Source organism: Giraffa tippelskirchi, chromosome 5, assembly GCF_054371585.1.
Source record: "Giraffa tippelskirchi isolate mGirTip1 chromosome 5, T2T-mGirTip1v1.2.pri, whole genome shotgun sequence".
In the NCBI taxonomy this organism is placed as follows: Eukaryota; Metazoa; Chordata; class Mammalia; order Artiodactyla; family Giraffidae; genus Giraffa; species Giraffa tippelskirchi.
In genome coordinates, this window is record NC_137279.1 from 169440081 (window position 1) to 169460836 (window position 20756).

The 20756-nt window shown below is 37.6% G+C and overlaps 1 protein-coding gene across 1 annotated transcript in view; it reads right to left on the reverse strand.

Moving 5' to 3' along the window:
* Positions 1-7733: 7733 nt before the first annotated feature.
* RNF11 (ring finger protein 11) overlaps positions 7734-20756 on the reverse strand; it is a 38340-nt gene continuing 25317 nt past the window's right edge. The window contains exons 2-3 of the mRNA XM_081485540.1: positions 10829-10998; positions 7734-9659 (exon numbers count right to left, since the gene is read on the reverse strand). Of these exons, the coding sequence (XP_081341666.1) occupies positions 9488-9659; positions 10829-10998 (342 nt within the window). The 3' untranslated portion in view covers positions 7734-9487. The remainder of the gene's footprint in view (positions 9660-10828; positions 10999-20756) is intronic.

The following is a 20756-nucleotide window of genomic DNA, read 5'->3' on the forward strand; positions in this document are numbered from 1 at the left end:
CCTGTATCTTGTTAGAACTAGACAAAAGAATGCTTTCCACAAAGGCAAGCTCTCTCTCTTCCACAGCCTGGATGCTGGGAGCCTAGCCCAGCAGGGCAGGTGAAAGGGGTGAACTAGATAGAGGTAGGCTGCTGAACAGGGTGGCCGTTTGGCCTCCCTCACATATCAGAATGCTACCCATTGCAGTATAAAAGCAGCACTGGTCACCGCATACCAAACATATAATTGCTGTTTACAAAAACCTTTCTTTCATCTCAGTGTTCATTTTAGGTGTTTTTAAACTTTTATGCCAGGGTGATTTCCTAGTTGTTGCTATTTCCTTCTGGGCTTCACAAATTAGCCCTTCAGCACCTTAACGTCTGTCTGCTGCCCTGACTGCAGTCTTGCTATCAGTTTTGTCTCCTTTATCCTACCTGCAGCTTGAGCTCCTCTCTCAAAAACATGCTTGTGAGGGAGGTCCCTGGTGGTCCAGTGGTTAGAACTTGGTGCTTTCACGGATGTGGCCGGGGTTTAATCCCTGGTCAGGGAGCTAAGATCCTGAAAGCTGAATGGCCAAAAACACACATGTATGTGAAGGAAGGTGAAAATCCGGGGTGTCTGCCACCACCGTACCCTTGTGCAGAGGCCTCTGAAGGTGAAAATGCTGTCTTGGGCTTCTTATTGTGTCTTGAGCCATTTCTGGTTGTTGCTTCTCTAACATTGCAGACCTTCCTAGCACATCTGCCCTAGAAAGGCAGCTGATCAGGTGAAGAGAGTTCTGGCCTGGAAGTAAGGAGACCTAATTCCAGCCCCTGCTTTGCTACTACTGCTTTTTCAGCATGACCATGGGAGTCGTGGACCCTCTAAAATTTAGTAATTTGAGCTCAAATTTAGTAAATTGAGTAATTAGATTAAGGCTCTTTCTTGCTGTCAACAGTTCTAATTCTGGTCAAGTCTGTTTCTGGGCTTTCATCTCCAAAAAGAGGCAACTGATCTAGACCTCCCTACCTTTTGTCAAAGGCTTGTGTCCCCAGGTGGCTTACCAGAAGTGATGATAGACTCCCTCAATCAGGGGCCTCTACAGCAGTCCAGGACACCCAGAGAGCAACTAATCCTCATTTGCCAAAAGTCTGAATCCTTGCCACACAGAGGAACACAGTTGTTAGGGAGCAGCAACTCTGTAACATGCTCTGCACAGGGTCTTGGCCACAAAGTCTACTCTGCCTCTCACTGGTCCCAGGCCTTGAACTGGCAGGGTAGCTTCCAGCAGTGTGCGGGTCCCTATCAGCTCTCCCATATGTTGGCAGGATTCCCTATTCCTTATCTTGCAAGTCAGAATAGGAGCGTTTCCAAGACGGCTATCGTCATTCACAGCAAAAAAAGCCATGACCTGACAGCAAAGCCAGGACTCTAAAAGGCCAGCGCCAACCAAACACTTGGCTCAGGTCCGTGTGGGAGACTCCCAGCAACTGAAGGGAGCATTGGGGGATTTTAGAAAGCCCCAGCCTGCTGAGTGCCTGAATCATTCAACAAGGGAATAAAATCCAAAGATATTTTTCTCTGGCGTGACTCCCAAGTTTATTTCTTCTAAGATGATAAGGAGTGGAATACAGTCTTCCTCTTTGCTTCAAATTTAGTCCAACAGTGTGCCTTCTCAACAGTTCTTTTATGTCCTTAGCACCATCACACTAATTCACTAATAAATGTGAGATGTCTGGATTCTGAAAACCAAGCAGTAAATGGGAACGTCTCACCCTCACCCTCAGATGCAGTTTTCCAAGGCTGGAAAGTGCCTTTCTGCTTGAGTTAGCACAGCTCTGTGGAAATCTGGTGCAAAGTTCACCACTGTCTGACAGGGTGAAGTAAATCCACAAACAAGGAGCCTCAGTTAGGGCCTTAAAAAATCCACTTTGAAGTGAGCAGTCTATGAGTTGCTTCCACTGTCTACTTAGCTCTTAAAATGAGCAAAATATAATAGAGTCTTTACTTTGGGAAATACAGAATTACAGAAGATTGCTGTGGACATCTAAATATTAAGTGCTACTTACCAGCTATGAGTCTAAGTAGGCTGCATGTATCTAATCCTCAAAAACTACTCTATGAAGTAGAGCTATTATTGCCCTTTTTCAGATGAGAAAACCGAGACACAGGTTAAACAATTTGCCTAAGACCACATAGCTATTATGCATCAGAAATATCTGAAGCCAAGCAGTTGAACTCTAAAGCTCATGCTTTGCTAAAGTACTGGTCAAGCTTTCCAATTATCAGCTTCACGTTGGATCTGATTTAATTGACTCTTGGGCCACTGTTAAGTAAGGAAAAGGTACTGGCTAACAATTCAAACACTAGAAATCCTTGGCTTGGAGTGCATGAAATTATGTCTGTGTGGCATGGTTCCCCACATGGCACTTGGCATCATGAGGTAGGGGCAGGGTCTAAGTTGAACAGAGGCAATCCTTAAGCAACCATATTTTCTCATAAAATTAGGATGTTGAAGGAAAATGTGTGAGCTAACCCCAGTTGAAGAGGTAGAGTTCCAGCCAGCTACTCCAGAGATGGAAAGTGAACTGATGCAGAGGCTCAGGCCTGGACTGTGGCTTGAGTCCAAACCATATGCTAGAAGATATCCGGTATAAGACACTAAGAGGTAGGAACACTGGCAAACTTAGAAGCATATGATGCTGAAGACATTCTTAGAATTTAAGTTTTTAAGTGCTTAAGAGTGCTGGCTGGCCAAATATTTCACATCTGTGGGTCAAAGTGGTTCATGGGCCAGAAATCTGTTGCCCTTGGGCTAGAGGTGACTTGCAGACATCTATCTATGTAAAAGAGGTAGTGAGCAAATTCTTAAGAGAAAAGCCTGATCTACTAACAGCAACTTAATTCTATTAACTACATGGGATAGTGGCTATAAGTACAACTTGAATTCAAATTCAAAGTATTTTACTGCTTTGAGAATCAGTTTACTCTTCTATAACACGGGGCTAATGTCAACTGCTTCACAGGCCTGCTGAAGATAAAAAGAAATCAACTAAACAAACAGCCTAACAAACAGCCCCCAGTATATTAAGGTACATGTGTTGGCCCACATGAACTGTGGGAAGGCAGTGGTGAGTTTGGCCTAGGGGATGACTGAATCAATGGCTCTAGTGCATCCATTAGGCCTTTTCCAACCCTTCACTTTGTTCTTGTGTTAGATTCTCTCGAACTGACTCTTCTGCATGGTGGTTCAGACCTTACTTCCTTACAGCTTTGTAACCAGAAGAAAAGGGCTCCTTGTCCTACCCCTAGTATGAAAAATCCCCAAATAAGGACTCTTGATTAGTCTGACTGGGCTCAAATGTCCCTCCCTTAGGCTGGTGGCTTCCCAGATCAGCATTAGGTATCTGAGAATTTGTTAGAAATGCAAATTATCAAGTCCCCTCCTTTCAATGTAGGGGTGAGGTTGAACAATCGCAGTCCTCCAGGTGGATCCGATGCACACTGAAGTGTGAGAACTACCTTGGAAAGGGCATGAGGTACTACAATTGGTCCATCTTGGGTTACACACTTGGTTGGGAGTTATTACTAAACAACATGGGGTACTGGGCAGACAAAAACATGTATCCACTATACATCCTTTCTTTCAAAAGTTGATTCCCAGGTGAAGGGGCAGTCCCGATTAGAGACAAGGCTTATCAGCAAGCTGCCCACTCAGGAAGAGCTTTGCCTTTGTCCTTCTTGCCACCCTCAAAAATCTTAATAAGATCCCTACTTTCCAATGGGAACCTCCTTGATGGTGGCTTTCGCTCCATCAGAAATGCTCAGACTCCCTGCTTTCTCCTTCCCTTCACTTAATAAATATCTGCTGAGCACCTAAATGTCCCACTCTCATAGAAACAAATGAAAGTAAACAAATTAGAGCCATGGAATAAACAGGGACTGTTGGTACAGAGGATAAGAAACCAGCCATCAAACAATCTGGGGAAGTGAACCACAGGACAGAAACCACAAGAGACCTGAGACAGCAAAGAGCCTGGCATTTTAAAAAGCACAAAAAGTCTAAAAAATAAGAGTACTATGAAAGCAGAGAGGCAGAAAATCTACTATCTCCATTAAGGAGCTTGGATTTTATTCTCCACACAATAGGAAGCAATTAAAAGCTCTAAGCAGATGAATGACATCATCCAATTTACTCAACTATTTTAACTGCTGTGTGAAGAATGTACCATATAATGTTAAACATGGAAGGTGGGAACCCAGTGCCATGCCAAATGCCACCACCACCAATTGCTCCTGCTTCGTGTGAACTGCCATTAAAATACCTCATCTTCTCTTCACCAGCTATGACACTTAGGGGGAGAAAAACACTTTCAATATACTAAGTGATAATCAGGCTCTAAGTGTCCATGTGGGTTGGCATTTCATGTTCTCTATTCATCATGAGAAATCAGCAATGCAGTTTATTGAAAGCCAAACCCATAAATGTGATTTCTTAAAGATACCTTCAATCTGAAAATGCCTGGCTAACATCCATCTCACTACTTAGAAGAATGGTTATTATTTCTCATATCAAAATAACATTATAGTGATTATCAAGGGCCATGAGGAAAAATGGTTTGTGAAAAACAAGTTCCCTTCAGCGCTTACTCTAAAATTGTAGCAATTAACTTATCTGTGCTTGAGTTCAGCTACCCTCATGGAAAGAGGATCACTATTCTGTGCTATTTCAAAGGTGAGACTGGCTTTGATTCTGGAATTGACAGAATGTAGCTTATTCCCATACCTCTGGTATGGATAGTGCTGGGAAGCCAATCTTAATGTCTTTCTGCTAAGATAGCCCAGGCTTCCCAATTCACATAATGCCTACAACTTGCTCTTGGATCCAAAACGACTAGATTAACTACTATATGGCTCCCAGAGAAAAGGGCCCAGCACTTTGCTTGCTGCTGCTGCTGCTAAGTTGCTTCAGTCGTGTCTGACTCTCAGTGACCTCATGGACTACAGCCTACCAGGCTCCTCCGTCCATGGGATTTTCCAGGCAAGAGTACTGGAGTGGGTTGCCATTGCCTTCTCCCCAGCACTTGCTTAGCCAACCAAATTTTCTTGTAATCATTCAGAGTTCAGCACTATGACCAGACTCCTGAAATAAACCCTCAGTTGTGTTTTTCAACTTCTTTTTCTCAGCACCAAGAAACACAGTCGATAAGCACTGCTTAGAATGTGTTCAAGGCAAACAGGCACTGCTCATCATTTGATCACAATCAGTTTTAGATGCCTAAAATCTGTACCTTATTAATAATGCTGCTTCATTCACTATGCAGACAAAAACAAACTTCCTGTGGAAAGCATCCAAGATGACCAAGTCTTCCAGTGGACAGTAACTTTTCTCAAAAAGCAAAAATGGAGAAGTTAGTACCTCTTAAAGTTTCCTTAAATTCTTTTCGGTCTATCAGTAACATTAATTAGATGTATCCAGTTACTGTCCTGAGCTAATGCACATTGTTCAGGGTGATAACGTAACCAAGAACAATGTGGACAATTAAAAGGTGCAGGTAAGTCCAAATCCCTTTGGTAAAATTTTACTGAAGCCTCTTAACAAAAGGTTTATGGATCAAGAAATGGTTTGTAAAGGAATTTATCTGCATTTTCTGTTTCCATGCAAGAAAATGAAGGATAAATGGAAAAGCAAAGTCTGGATACCTGTTATTGGGACAATCAATATCTGAATAAACAATCACCCAGTACTGCTGTTTTCAGACCCAGAGGCTCTCAGAAAAGGCATTACAAAGTATAGTTAAGTTAATATTCCCAAATACATGTGCCTCATTCATACTAACTTCTATATGGCATTTTAATACAAATGTTACTGTGTTATAATGTAACTCTTAGAATAGTCCACTTAACTTTCCCTAAATACATGAAGTGGACTTGCTACATCTTTCAAACCACTCAGAAAAAGTACCATTTTAAGGTTTTATATAATGTAATCAATCAGTTAACAGTCATTCCCATTAAATCTTTATGTTTCACTTCAAATTTCTACAAACTAAAGTGCTGTCTAAATCTGAATTATGAGCATTAATTAAACTACTGCCTGGCCATAAACAAATGTCTATTCTGACAATGCAGAACTGAGGAAAAATTCGGAGGCCATTTCTTGATAGCTCTCAGGTCAATCACCTAACAGTGAGTCAATCAGTAATGACATTTAATGCAAAGATGAAATTTTTGTAGCTGGACATTTTTACTCCACACTTTTTAATTTAATGATGGCAAAATACTTATGACATGGAACCAGGAGGAAGAAATTAGAAGGAATTAAACTATGTCCTCAAACGGAGTTAACATAAGGCAGTCAGAATAAGACTGAACAGGACAATGAGGGCTCTCTTGGCCATCCTCACATGATGGGGACAGCCCGAACCAAGCCTGAGTCTTAGGGAAGTCTAGCTGAGTGAAAGACTAGAAAAGGCGAGCTACACAGGGGACAGCAGGAGAGGTTACAAACTAACTTTTCCCCTACCCAGTAAAAGAATAGATGATCTTTAAATTCAGGTGAGTAAATTTAGTATTACTTCAGGAGATACTAACCAAAAATCCACTTTTTCTCATGTCCACAGATTTCAAATTTAAAGGCGTAAAAAATCAGCTGATTAGCTATAATGCACTTAACATGCAGGTGTCAAGTGTCCTCAGTTGACTGTGAGAAACTGATCTGCTAGCCAATGCCTCTGTAAGCAAACATGGCTACCAACTGTCTACATTTAGGAATTATGCCAAAAAACTTACCTTTTCTGTTTGCCATTTTTAGTCTAAGGACCACAGGCAGCTTTACCTTGTACTCCTTTATTGTCAATCCTTTTTAAAAATGTATGCTTCCCTAAAAAGGAGCTTTGCACATAGAGAATTTGTTACCTCGATGCTCACTATATTCTGTTTTATGTCATAGAGACACCTAAAGTAGTTTGGAGAGCCAATACTTGTTGTAAGAGACGTCTTATAAAGAACACTCATAGCATTTAAAAAGTTTGTGTGAACCAAACTCCAAGTATCTGCAAGTATTTTAACTTCTTTGGTTTACACTTAAAAGAATAAGATTCTTTTATTTTTTTCCTGGTCAGGCTTTTCAGACATTTCAAATCCTACAGCCAAGCCTGAACACATCTTACCCAATCCCAATTATGCTGGATAACAGGGTAATATGCCTATTATTTGCTTTAGAAAATTTAGAAGCTACCAAGCTTCTAAACTTATGATTAGATGGTAGTAAATGCCAAGCCATAAAAAATACTTCCCCCAAAATATATATACCTAGAAAACTAAAGGCAATTAATTAAATTTATACATGTGTGTTTTGAAGAAAGGATTGGATAACTTGGGAGAATTGATTCTTATGTAATCAATTCTAACTTTAGCCCTTTACAACTGTATTATAACTTTATTTAACTTGGTAAAAGCCAAAACTGATGGTTCTTAACATGGTATGTGGAGATCAAAATTAAAGAATACAAAGTACCTTATTAAAAAAAAAATTCAGCTCAATCCTAGTTCCCTCAATATTACTGCCAAACTTCTGTAAAAGAAACCTTGTTAATAAAGAAAGACTAATAGCAACATAGAAGATGATTAAAAAAAATGTTCATTTACCAATTTTGACAATCTAGAAAAAAAGAAAGTCTGACTATAATACTTGATGATAGACATCATGTTTAAGTAGAAAACACAAAGATAAAAAAAGTAATATCACTGAAAATATTGCACAACTTCAGGTGTTTCCTCCAAATTTGCTTTTATGTAATTGGATATAAATTAATGAACAAAAACTTAAGCAAGATACATGTAACGATTTAACAGAACCTGATAATCTATAATTTCTTTCAATTTTTCTCAAACTCATCATGGGGCTCATAAGAAAATTAACCAACATAGATACTGCTACAGTTGAATGTCAAATCTTAAGTGCTTATGACATACTAAATTCTTCTATAATACAATTATGAAGAACCCTTCAAGAGACTTGACTTGTGTTTTGTATGTAGAAAAGTGTTAAGAGTCAAATATTCAACTCAATACAAAATAATAAGAAACATTTCTGATTTGTTAAGGTTGAGATTGCTTCTCCTTTCACTGATGAATGATTTTTTAGTTGTAATTATCACTGAGCCAAACAAATATGTCACCTTCTAGTACATAACAAAAAATAAAAACATGCTAAATGGATAAAACATTACAAACTACATCTTTGCTAGACCATCTCTACCTCTAACACTTCAGAAGCTTAGAGTTTCAGAGAATTCCTACATTAACTGCAAGAAAAAGATAAAGGAGAAAGTCCTTTTTTTCAGATCACAACTATGATGTCATGTGGTTATACAAATTCTGCATTTGTGTGCAAAACATTAATTAAACACATTTATCTTAATTCTCCCTGCTTAGAATTGTCAGTCAACTAGCAGGACTTTCCTTCTAAGAAACAGAGACTGAGATGTGTTTTATGTAACTTCAATAACCTCAGCAATCCAATAAGAGATGCAGTATCCTTTTGCTATGGTTCAAGACAACAGGGAAGAAGGTCATAGGGAAGAAAAAATCAAAATTGTTACAACTGAGAAGCTTTCTCAGTTTAACCATGTTGCCACTTTCATTTTTACATAAGCATGGTGGCATAATTCAAGCTCAATAAATCAGAATTCCTAATATTTAAAATTTACCTTGACTTTTAATTATCACCATATTAACAACCAAAATAATTAGATGAAACACATAAGAAAGGCTAATATTAAACCTGACTTTACTAGAGTTGGTTTCTTGACACATTAACTGATTTTTATTTTAATAGAAAAGGGATAGTGCATCTCAGTTTGCTTACAAGCTAGGAGATCACTTTGAATTCTGCATTTCCTAACTGCAAACAGATATAGCACTTATAATAGGTTATAAATAAACTGGTTTTCAAGCATAGAGCCAGCCCCAACGATAATAATACACTATTTAAAAAAGACCTAAGGCAATGAATTCCATTTCCAATGGAAAAAAAGAACTGTGCAAACAAGCTTAAAACTACTTTTTTTGTGCCAGTGTTATAAAATGTAGCTTTTAATAAAACCTTGACCCAAATGCCAGCAACTTCAGAAAAGAATTTGGGTGTGGGAGAAGAAGAAAGTTATTTCATTCAGGAAAAAACAACCACTATCTTTTTCCTAATCTTTGACACATACAATTGAAACATATACAGCTGCTGTAACACTTTACACAATTCCTATGTACTGGAGCAATAACAAGATCTAAATACAATTATATTTTTAAACACTGGGTCAAGGCTTTACATAAAAATACCATCCTACTTTTCCCCCTAAGTTTCTAAAATATCACGTACTTTTCCCCAACATCTGCAGCCATTCAGGAAATTTTAGGAAACTTTTGTGCATGATCTTAATTCCTAATCCCTGGCTCTTTGGGCTCAGTGACAAAAGATCAAAACCACCAAAAATGATGGTTCACTTGAAGTCAGATGAGAGACCCTGGCTCAATTAGTCTCGTAGGACGAAAGCAGTGCTGCATCAACTGGCTCCATGCAGGAGGGGCACGTGAAGGATCTCATCAACCAGTCATCTATACAGTCCAGGTGATAGATGTGCATGCACGGCAGAAATCGAATTGGGTCCCCATAAACAAAGTCCATCATACAGATCACACACCTGTTGGGGTGAAGGAGAGAAATGAGAAAGCATTTTTAGACGAGTGATCTATACAGAATACTCTTTAAAATCCCTATTACAAAGACAGTGTTAATATGAACAGACAAAAATGGCTTCCTGTCACTCTATCACCTAAGCATCCAGATGGAAATTTTTCCTAGCGTTATCCTGCTACAATCTGTTATTTCAGTCACCTGGGAATTCGAAAAGTTTGAGAGCAATCAACAAAGAGAAAGGTATCAGATAGGAATCAAGTCCACTGTTAGAATTGTACCCATAAAACAGCTACATATTACAGAAGACACCTTAAGGAGAATGTGAAGCTTTAGTGGACAAGAAACCATGTTAGATTAATTTTATATGAACTTAGTTTTCAGTGTAAGCCCAGACAGCTTTCACTTTAATAACATGTAAATATAGAACCACCAACACTAAATGGTGCTACAGCTCAAATAGCCAAGCACAGCATAATAAATTACTTTATGTCTGTGTTGGTAAAGATCATTCTCAACCTACAAGGAAAATAGCTGTTCTCAGGGATTCTCAAACAATAATGAACTCTGAAGAAAAATATCTCCCTGGAAGTAAAAATTTTATATTTAACTCATCAGGCTTAGTACAATTATTCTATAAGTTAAGAAATAGATAAGATTTTCCTCATATCACTAAAATCCTTAGCAAACAATTTTAATCTCTATATAACCTACTAAAGTATTCCTCTATTATTGTTTTTCACTAACTAAAACTATGGTAACTATCTCTGTGCATAAAACTCTGGGAGCTGAAGTGAGGTACATATTCTAGGATAGATCTCTAGAGTTAACTCTCTCAAAGAGCTTAGATCTAAATGTCCGTGAAATATTGCCAAACGGCTTTACCAAATGATTAGGCCACCAGCAATGCTGGTACTAGTTCACACTTATTACACAGGTAAATAATTTTTAATTGACATTAACTGTCATCCAAATGGACATAGAAAACCTATAAAATGGTCAGAATTTGTACCATCATTTATTTCTTATTTTTATATGAAAATTCTTAATTTCTACATCTAAACAAATTTTTGCCCAGAATTGATTAAATATCTCACTTCCAAAATGCAACAGAATATTTTTAAAAAACAAATCTCTGAAGACAGACCTTTGAAACATGTATAAATTAAAACTTACTCCCGGATCTTTTTTTCTGATCCATCTCTTCCAGGGTCATAAACTCCTTTAGGCAGATGCTGTATAAGGCCTATTCTTTGAGCTATCCTAATTTGTTCCTCTTCAGTCAGCTGAGTTGCTAGGCGAGTCTGGCTAGGTGTTGGATGATAGACCGGAACTGGAACTTGTTCCTAGATTTTTTAAAATGGAGAAAATAAATTATTTTTAAAAAAATCTGTTTTCTAGGGTAATGTTTTCCTTTTGTTTCTTCCTTTTTTGGCTGAGGAGGGGACCTTGGAGAGGGAGGAGACTGGACAAACATGCACTGGCATCAAATTCTGTTTTACCCTGCCTTAACTTTAGCATATCTGACCTACTTTTAAGGATATAAAAACAAGCTTTACAGTAAAACTGGCATGGAATGTTACTTGAAGTATTTCTATAGGAAAACTATATAACACAAACATATTCATTCCTGATACACAGATAAATCAATGTAATTAATTAATTAACTAAATGGACTGAATTCAATATTCTGTAGGCCACAATGGGAGTTTCGTGGTCTTGATATATATCATTATTTACATTAGAATTGGCCATTACAGATTCTTCTTATTTGCAAACTTGTTATTTCTTTCCATATAGACAACAATCTTAAAATTAATTTTTTGTTTATTTGGAAAGATGAGACATTATTGCAATAAATTCCTGTAAAAATTCCTTTTAGGCTTTTGGATATGTATTTGGATATGATGATCCAGTGAGCCAAATGAGGCCACCTTCCTTCCAAATGGAATATACATTCAAGGACTCAACCATGAATCATGAAGTACTGTAGTACATATTGGTTGAAAAAAAAACCATGTATAAGTTGGACCTGTGCAGTTCAAACCTATGTAGTTCAAGGGTCAACTTTGTTTAAGCAGCTGTATTACTTTATGTTTCTACTCACTGTGCTGTGCTTAGTCGCTCAGTTGTGTCCAACTCTTTGAGACCCCATGGACTGTCGCCTACCAGGCTCCTCTGTCCATGGGGATTCTCCAGGCAAGAATACTGGAGTGGGTTGCCATGCCCTCCTCCAAGGGATCTTCTCAACCCAAGGATTGAACCCAAGTTTCCCACATTGCAGGTGGATTCCTGTCTGAGCCATCAGGGAAGTCTCACATTTATGAGATAATTTTATTCATACTCTTTATACATTGTTTCAACAGATACCTGAGTATCTATTATGTGCTAGGTGATGGGGAGTGAAGTGTAAACAAAATAAAGTTCTTGATTGATGGAGAAAGCTACCTTATTAGGTAAGATACTCATAAAAAACCTCTGATGAGACATCTGGGAAAAGATCTCCACTCGATGAATACAATGAAGATAGTGCATCTCTGACCTAATGATTTCACCATGGCTAAAACCATTTTTGAGCCACCTAATATGGTGTTTCAGATAACCTCTCTACTGAATAAACTGACTGAGACATAACACTTTTAATCTATGTATAACATCTTCATGGGAAAACTTATATTAAATCACAACTATCTATTCACATTAACATTAGAAAATGTTATTTTTATTCATCCTGTAGGATTACTCATGATTTCCACAATTTAGGTCTTTGTTTACAATGACAGCCAACATGTGCAAGTAAGAGATTATGCCTTCAGGAATAATTGCTGAATTTGTTGACACAACTTTTTTTTGACAATGTGAAAAAATTGTTTAACAACTTAAAAAAAAAATCTGTGAAATAACCTCCCTAAGTATTCAGAACTAGCATCAGCTGAGGTGTTTTTAGTCAATGGTTTTTGGGGTTCAAAAGAAAATAACAGAGAGCACACATAATGTGATTTTGTAAGGGCTCATAAATATGCTTTTCAAAGAGAAATTTTAGGGGCAAGTCTCAGATACATATATATTAGGCTCAAATACTGAAATATTTAATTCAAGGAAAAAGACATTTCATCATAATGTCTCTTAAAGATACGATTATGTTCCTTTAAATTAGCCCTATTCTTATAAACCTGTTTTCTGACTAGTTATTATTGAGTTTCTGGTCAAAGGCAATTCAACTCAAGACTATTTCTTTTGAGATTCAGAACAAATCTGTAATTAAAGATGTCAAAAAAGGGTAAATTCTTATCAAATAATGAAAGTTATATTCTCTGACACAAGTAACATACCAGTAGTTCAAAGTTTCATGTTTTATAAATTCCCACATAAAATCAATAATGATAAATACTTCTAGCTCATCATCTAGAAAATAATAACCAAGCATATGGATACTTATCAGAACTACATTCTTCATCCAAATATTTAGTTCATTTCACATGCAAAGAACATATTTTATTATTATCAAGTATGGTTTTTGGATCCAGATAACCTTGGATTACTGTCAAAGTTACTTCTCTGCCACTAGAGTGATCGTGCTGAAGAGATTTAACCTATCTGGATTACTCCACCTTATATGGTTGCTGTTAAGACTTAAATGAGAAAAATGGTGAACCTAGAATGGCAGAACTCCCTAAACAGTAGCTTTTATAACTATCAATATTGCATTTGAAGAGCTCTATCTATTACTTCAGCCCAATTAGCTGTTTCCTAAAAGTTTCAAGCTTGTCCATCTTACTGCCTTTGTTCTTGCAATTCCCTCTACTTTCCCCTGCAGGTCCACTGGTTCAAAGTATATTATTACCTTGCCAATGTAAAACTTTACCCAATCCTCACCACTCACTATTGATAGACACTGCCTCTAGCCTCATCTTAATTACATGTGTCTGCCTATAAGAGAATTAACATTAAACAGAATACAGTGAAACTTCAGTTAACAAATACATTCATTAAGCAAGAAGAGGCTGTCAATTCTAGCTTTCAAAGAGGAAGTGAGGTACAAAACTGCATTTCTTTAGCACAGCATGAAAGCTTTCCTTCAGTCCTATAAAAGTTACATGACCCTTCTGTTATTAAAGATCATAAAAATGGCTGTTGCACCTCTGGTTTAGATACTCACCTATTAAAGGTTTTATACCTAGTGGGCAATTTTTTTTTCTCTGAGATCAAACCATTTTATGGTTTGAGGGGCTTCAGGAAAGGTCAAAAAGCTGGGAGGACGATGAGATTTGATGTCCTTCTCCGGACCATCAGCCCAGCTTCTACTAGGACTACTGTACATACAAAAGTTCATTAAATAAATGTTAGCTACTATTACTGTGGCTCCACTATTATGTGACAAAATTCCAACATTTAATTTAAGAAATGGACTGAATTTTCAATTTTGTATTTCAACTATACCTCAATAAAGCTGAAAATGAAATAAAACAATTTTTTAAAAAAGAAGACATGGACCAGACTATGACAGAAGTAAGTAAAACATTTCAAAAAAAGAATCTTTAAGAACAACTTGCTCATTTTACAGGCCCAAGCTTGCCTACAGTTACATCTGATCTGGTAGACAGAATGCCCGAAGAACTATGGACAGAGATTTCTAACACTGTACAGGAAGCAGTAACCAAAACCATCCCAGAGAAAAAGAAATAAGAGAAGGAAAAGTGGCTGTCTGAGGATGGTTTACAAATAGCTGAGAAAAGAAGTGAAACGCAAAAGAGAAAGGGAAAGATATATCCAACTGAATGCAGAGTTCCAGAAAATAGCAAGGAGAGATATAAGAAAGTTGTCTTAAGTGAACAAGGCAAAGAAACAGAGGAAAAAACAGAGTGAGAAAGATTATGAGATCTCTTCAAGAAAATTAGAGATACCAAGGGAACATTTCATGCGAAGATGGGCTCAATAAAGGACAGAAACGGAAAGGGCCTAAAAGAAGCAGAAGATATTAAGAAGAGGTGGCAAAAATAAACAGAAGAACTATCCCAAAAGGTTTTAATGACCTGGATAACCACAATGGGGTGGTCACTCACCTAAAGCCAGACATCCTGGAGTGTGAAGTCAAGTGGGCCTTAGGAAACATTACTACAAGCAAAGCTAGTGGATGGAGGTGATGTCATCCCAGCTGAGCTATTTTAAATCCTAAAAGAGGATGCTGTTAAAGTGCTTCACTCAATATGTCAGCAAATTTGGAAAATTCAGCAGTGGCCACAGGACTGCAAAAGATCATGCCAATCCTAAATTAAGAAGGGCAATGCCAAAAAATGTTCAAACTACAATACAACTGTGCTCATTTCACATGCAAGCAAGGTAATGGTCAAAATCCTTTAAGCTAGGCTTCAACTGTATGTGAACTGAGAACTTCCAGATGTACAAGCTGGATTCAGAAAAGGTAGAGGAACCAGGGATCAAATTGCCAACATCTGTTGGATCACAGAGAAAGCAAGGGAATTTCAGAAAAGCATCTACTTCCACTTCACTGATTATGCTAAAGCCTTTGACAGTGTGGATCACAACAAACTGTGGAAAATTCTTAAAGAGATGGGAATACTAGACCACCTTACCTGTCTCCCAAGAAACCTGTATGCAGGTCAAGAAGCAACAGTTAGAATGGGACACAGAACAATGGACTGGGTCCAAATTGGGAAAGGAGTACTTCAAGGCTGTATTCTGTCATCCTGCTTATTTAATTTATATGCAGAGTACATCATGTGAAATGCCAGGCTGGATGAAGCACAAGCTGGAATCAAGATTGCTGGGAGAAATATCAATAACCTTAGATACGCAGACAATACTACTACAATGACAGAAAGCGAAGAGGAACTAAACAGCCTCTTGCTAAGGGTGAAAGAGGAGAGTGAAAAAAGGCTGGCTTAAAATTCAACATTCAAAAAACTAAGATCACGGCATCCAGTCCCATCACTTCATGGCAAATAGATGGGGAAAATGTGCAAACAGTGACAGATTTTATTTTCTTGGTTTCCAGTATCACTGTAGATGGTGACTGCAGTCATGAAATTAGAAGACACTTGCTACTTGGAAGAAAAGCTATGAAAAACTCAGCATATTAAAAAGCAGAGACATCACTTTGCCAAAAAAGGTCTGTATAGTCAAAGCTATGGTTTTTCCAATAGTCACGTACAAATATGAGAGCTGGACCATTAAGAAGGCTGAGCACCGAAGAACTGATGCTTTCAAATTGTGGTGCTGGAGAAAACTCTTGAGAGTCCCTGCACAGCAAGGAGATGGAACCAGTCAATCCTAAAGGAAATCAACTCTGAATATTCATTGGAAGGACTGATGCTAAAGCTCAAATACTTTGGCCATCTGATGCAAAGAGCTGACTCACTGGCAAAGACCCTGCTGCTGGGAAAGATGGAGGTAAAAGAAGAGGGCAACAGAGGATGAGATGGTTAGATAGCATCACTGACTCAGTGGACATGAATCTGAGCCAACTCTGGGAAATAGTGAAGGACAGGGAAACCTAGCTTGCTGCAGTCCATGGGGTCCCAGATTCGAACATGATGATATGCATTGGTGCAGGTCTTTTTTTGTTATTATACTGAGCCTTTGGCAGGCTCTTTTAATCAGGTGTTGTGTCCTTCAGTTTTTGATAATTTTTTTAGGAAGTTGATTTAAAAAATATATTTATTTATGTGACTGTATCAGGTCTTAGTTGTAGTAACAACTGCTAAATAATTATTGACAATACTGGAATTAGAGTTCCAGTTGCTCTCTTTTTTTTTTCCAGTCTCTCTTTTAAGCTGGTAATTTCTACTGTATCATGCTTGGTTGCTGGACAGCAAGGAGATTCTCTCAGTTAAATGATTTGGATTTTGTCTGTTTGCATTACACTGAAATGACATTTTAAGAAAGCCATCATTTGACAGAAAATAACAAAATTCTGTAAAGCAATTATCCCTCAATTTAAAAATAAATTTAAAAAAATGAGGAAGCTAAAACCTAGAAAGACTTAATTCCAGTTCCAGGTCCAACAACTAGTTACTGGCAAAATCTAGTCTAGAAATACAATTATCATTTCTCTGTTTTTAACAAAGAGAAAAAGTATAGTACTAGTATTTATTTTTGATTTAGCAATGTCAACCAGGAAGTTAGTAATAAAAGGAATATGGGTTTCTACAACTAAGCTCTATTAGGTTCGTTCATAAAATCTTTTCAAATTGTATTGGTTAAGGTGTACTATATATTGACTATTATCTGGCTTCAGAGTAGGTAACTACTTTTTGTTTTAGATGTTAACTGTAGATGACTCATAATGTTAAAAGTACATCCAAATTAAAACATTTTTGATTAAGAATATGTGCTGATTATGATGGATGTCTACATGTTTTATTGTAAATTCATGTGAAAAAGTTATGCAAATACTGTTTAAAAAAAAAAATGTTAGCTTTCTCCTGGCTTTGAAGCAAAAGAAATACACATAAGTTCCCCCAGCCCTCCCTCAAAACAACAAAAAAGTTATGTTTTTCTTAGGGTAGCTACTGAACTCTTAAAAATAAATTTAAATGTTTTATTTTTAAAAAAAAGCCATCAAAGTAGGGAATTTCTAATAAAGCTATAAATTTTTTTATCTGCAATAAAGGTTTTGTAATTTCAGCAACTTTCAGAATTTAGAATTTCAAAAAACATCAACTCTATCTTGAAACTGTCTCATAAAATATTCTACTGCTGATAAAAAAACAGAATCCTGCACCTCCACCCCCTCTCCTACCTAGGGTACCTTTGCAGAATCCTAGGAATCAATGAAACAGTTTTTAAAATACTGCTACTTATGAATACGAGATTTTCAGTCTGAAAAATTTGAGTCTCTGATACTTTCTGCAGTGAATAAGTTATTTGAACCCTTTGCTTTCTCCCCATCATCAAATGCCCCTGGTTTGCAGACTTGAGGCTAACTGCTATTGCCCCTGGCTTTGGTCTTAGCTTTCTGGCTTGTCTCTGAACACAAGCAACTCTTTGGCCTCTGTTGTAATCCCTACCAGCTAAGATTTTCAACCCCTGAATTATGACTTCCAGTTTAGACAATTTTTCTTATTCTCAAGTCGCAGATCAACTGACCACCATCCACATCAAGATATGACTAATTCGAAAGACAGTGGAAAAATAGTGTAAGACTGTGGGTAGTATAAGACTCCTTAAACATACCTTGAACATACCTACTATTAGTATAAACAAAAAGACCTATACTTATACTACAAACCTAAACACCTTAACTGTCTCTTAAGCATGTGCTTATAAAAGGCTCAATTTCTTTGGTCTTGTGGTTCACATATGGGTACAGAGAACACAGAAAGCAGAACAGAAAAGGAAAGCTCTACCTTATGAAGAAGCATATTAATAGACACAAAACCAAAACTCCGATCTCTTATTCATATTATGGATGTATTTTCTTCTTTGGTATTCTTGTTAAACCAAAGGAACCCTCTAGAAATTTTAAATGATTCACCATTCTAATTTCAATTTACATGCAACTTTTCAGAAACCCTCTACAGGGAAGGAAATGACTAAGAACTCCTAATATTTTAAAGATGGCCTCTCTCTTCTTACCACACACACCTAGTTTTATTCCCATCATATTTACTAAAAATGACCTTAAGGATGAGTTATTAATTGTTAAGTAACTAGAGAGCCAATGGTATTTTGTAAGTGGTAAAATAGAATACTGTTTCTCATGTCAGCCAGAAGACTGAAATGGAAGATTGGACAGGGATATAAAAACGGCAATTTTTAAAAGGCTGGATTCTGGGACATTCCCTAATTGATGGCTCACTGTGCCTAAACTCTTTGTGTGAACAATATGATTTATCCTGAACATGTTTTCCCTCTGGGAGTCTAGAATTTTGGTATATGCTAGGCAGTGACTGTCTATTCAGTACTTTGGGCTTCCCTGGTAGTTAACACTTCACACATGTTGGCACAATTCTGTGTGACTCCACCAGTAGAGAACTCTTAGAAGCCTGTGCCTTTCCAATAGACATATGCACCTTTTTTCACCAACTGACTTGTGTTCTCTTGCAATAATAAATCATAACTGTGATTACAATTACATGCTAAGAACTATGAGTCCTCCAGTGGAACTGAAGATCTAGATGGTAAGAGTGAAGGAACTCCCTGGCAGTCCAGTGGTGAAGGCTCCGTGCTTCTACTGCAGGGGGCACAGGTTTGGCACTCCCCAAAAAAGAGTGATGGATCAGTGCTGCATTGACTCTTTCTTCTGTTTTCAAATAGTTTACTTGGTGATGTGCATTAGCAACACTTCTTCATGGACTTCCCTGGCAGTCCAGTGGTTAAGACTCTGTGCTTCCACTGCCGGGAGCATGTGTTTGATCCCTGGTAGTGAGAACTAAGATCCTGCCTGTTTTGAGGAGCAGCCCCTCCTCCCCCCAAGAAGAGAAATGCTCCTTTGTGAAAAACATGTTTTGGCAATGACAGTTACACAGTACTTGTGTTTTACTCCTATTTTTCAAAGTAAGTTCAAAGGAACTAATATTCTGAAGTTATTATTAAGCACAGAGAAAAACATCTCTGACATATAAGTGTGACATGCTGAACTGCGTCCCCCAAAATTCTTATGTTGAAATCCTAACCCCCAAAACCTCATGATGTGACTGCATCTGGAGTCACAAATGTGACTTTGTCCTGATCTGTTCTCCTGCCCTATACTCTTCACTGATAACTATGTCCATGGTGACAGCTAAAACTACTACCTAGATATAAATGATTCACAAATTTATATTCCAGTCTAGATTTCGCTTTTAAACTCCAGACTATACTTTCACAGTTCTAATTCGATGTCCAAAAATGAACTGCCCTCCAAAACCTGTTCCTCTTCCCTATCTCAGTAAATGACATGACCACCTTTCTAGTTCTAGAAGACAGAAACATCCTTCGCACCTTCCCCTGCCTTAATTACTGAATGCTGATGGAAGTCTGTTAATTTCTTTCCATGTCTTCTGCCAATACTTCAGTCTAAGTTCCCATTTCTTTGCTGATGTACAATATTAGCTAGCAAAATCTCAATTTGTTTTCTACCTAGAAGTTAGAGCAATCTTTAAAAACAAATGCAAAAAAAAACCAAAAACAAACAAAAAAACCACAAATGCAACCCTATGCTCTCAACATATGTCAAAACCCCCTTCAATAGCTTCCCACTGCTCTTAGGATGGAGTCCAAAGTCCTTAACAAGACCTCCAAAGCCCTGCATAAGTCTACCCACCACCCACCCTCTCCTTCTTCATCTAACAACTCACTCACTGCTTTCTAGTTTTACTGGCCTTCTTTCAGATCCTTTAAAGAAGCATGATTTCTTCTATGTGAAGTCATAGCACCTGTTGTATTTGCATAAAACACTCTCCTCCACCATTACTCTTGCTTGGTTGTGGTTTAATCGCTAAGTTGTGTCTGACCCTCAAGACCTCATGAACTACAGCTCACCAGGCTCCTCTGTCCATGAGATTTTCTAGGCAAGAAGACTGGAGTGAGTTGCCATTTTCTTCTCCAGGGGTTATTTCCGACCCAGGGATCAAACCCTGCTCTCCTGCATTGCAGGCAGATTCTTTGCTGACTGAGCTACCAGGGAAGCTGACTCTTGTTTAGATACTTCTTTTTTCTTCCTTCAGAGCTCAGGTTAACTTCCATTTTTTCAGATATTTTCCCTAACCATTCTTTTCTATTATAGGCTCTTATACACCAAGTAACTTCCCTTCATAGCATTTGTCATAGTTGTCATTTTATATTTAGTTGTATGTTAACTTGAATGTTGTCTTTCCCACCAGACTGTAAGATCCATGATAAGAATTGTGCCTGCTTTTGCTCCTCGCCGGACGGATAGATGAATAAATGACGTACTAAAAATGTTACCTACCAATAGCTAAAAATAGTCACCCATTAACTGACTGCAGTGTTCCTTCACATTTTAGTTTTTTCCTTTAGATTTTTAGGAACCCGTAGTCAACTGTCAAATAATTATTAAAGTTAGTATACATATGCTATAATACTGGGATTACAGAGCTGCTTTGGCTTTGCTAAGTATATTCTTTAAAAATGACTAATA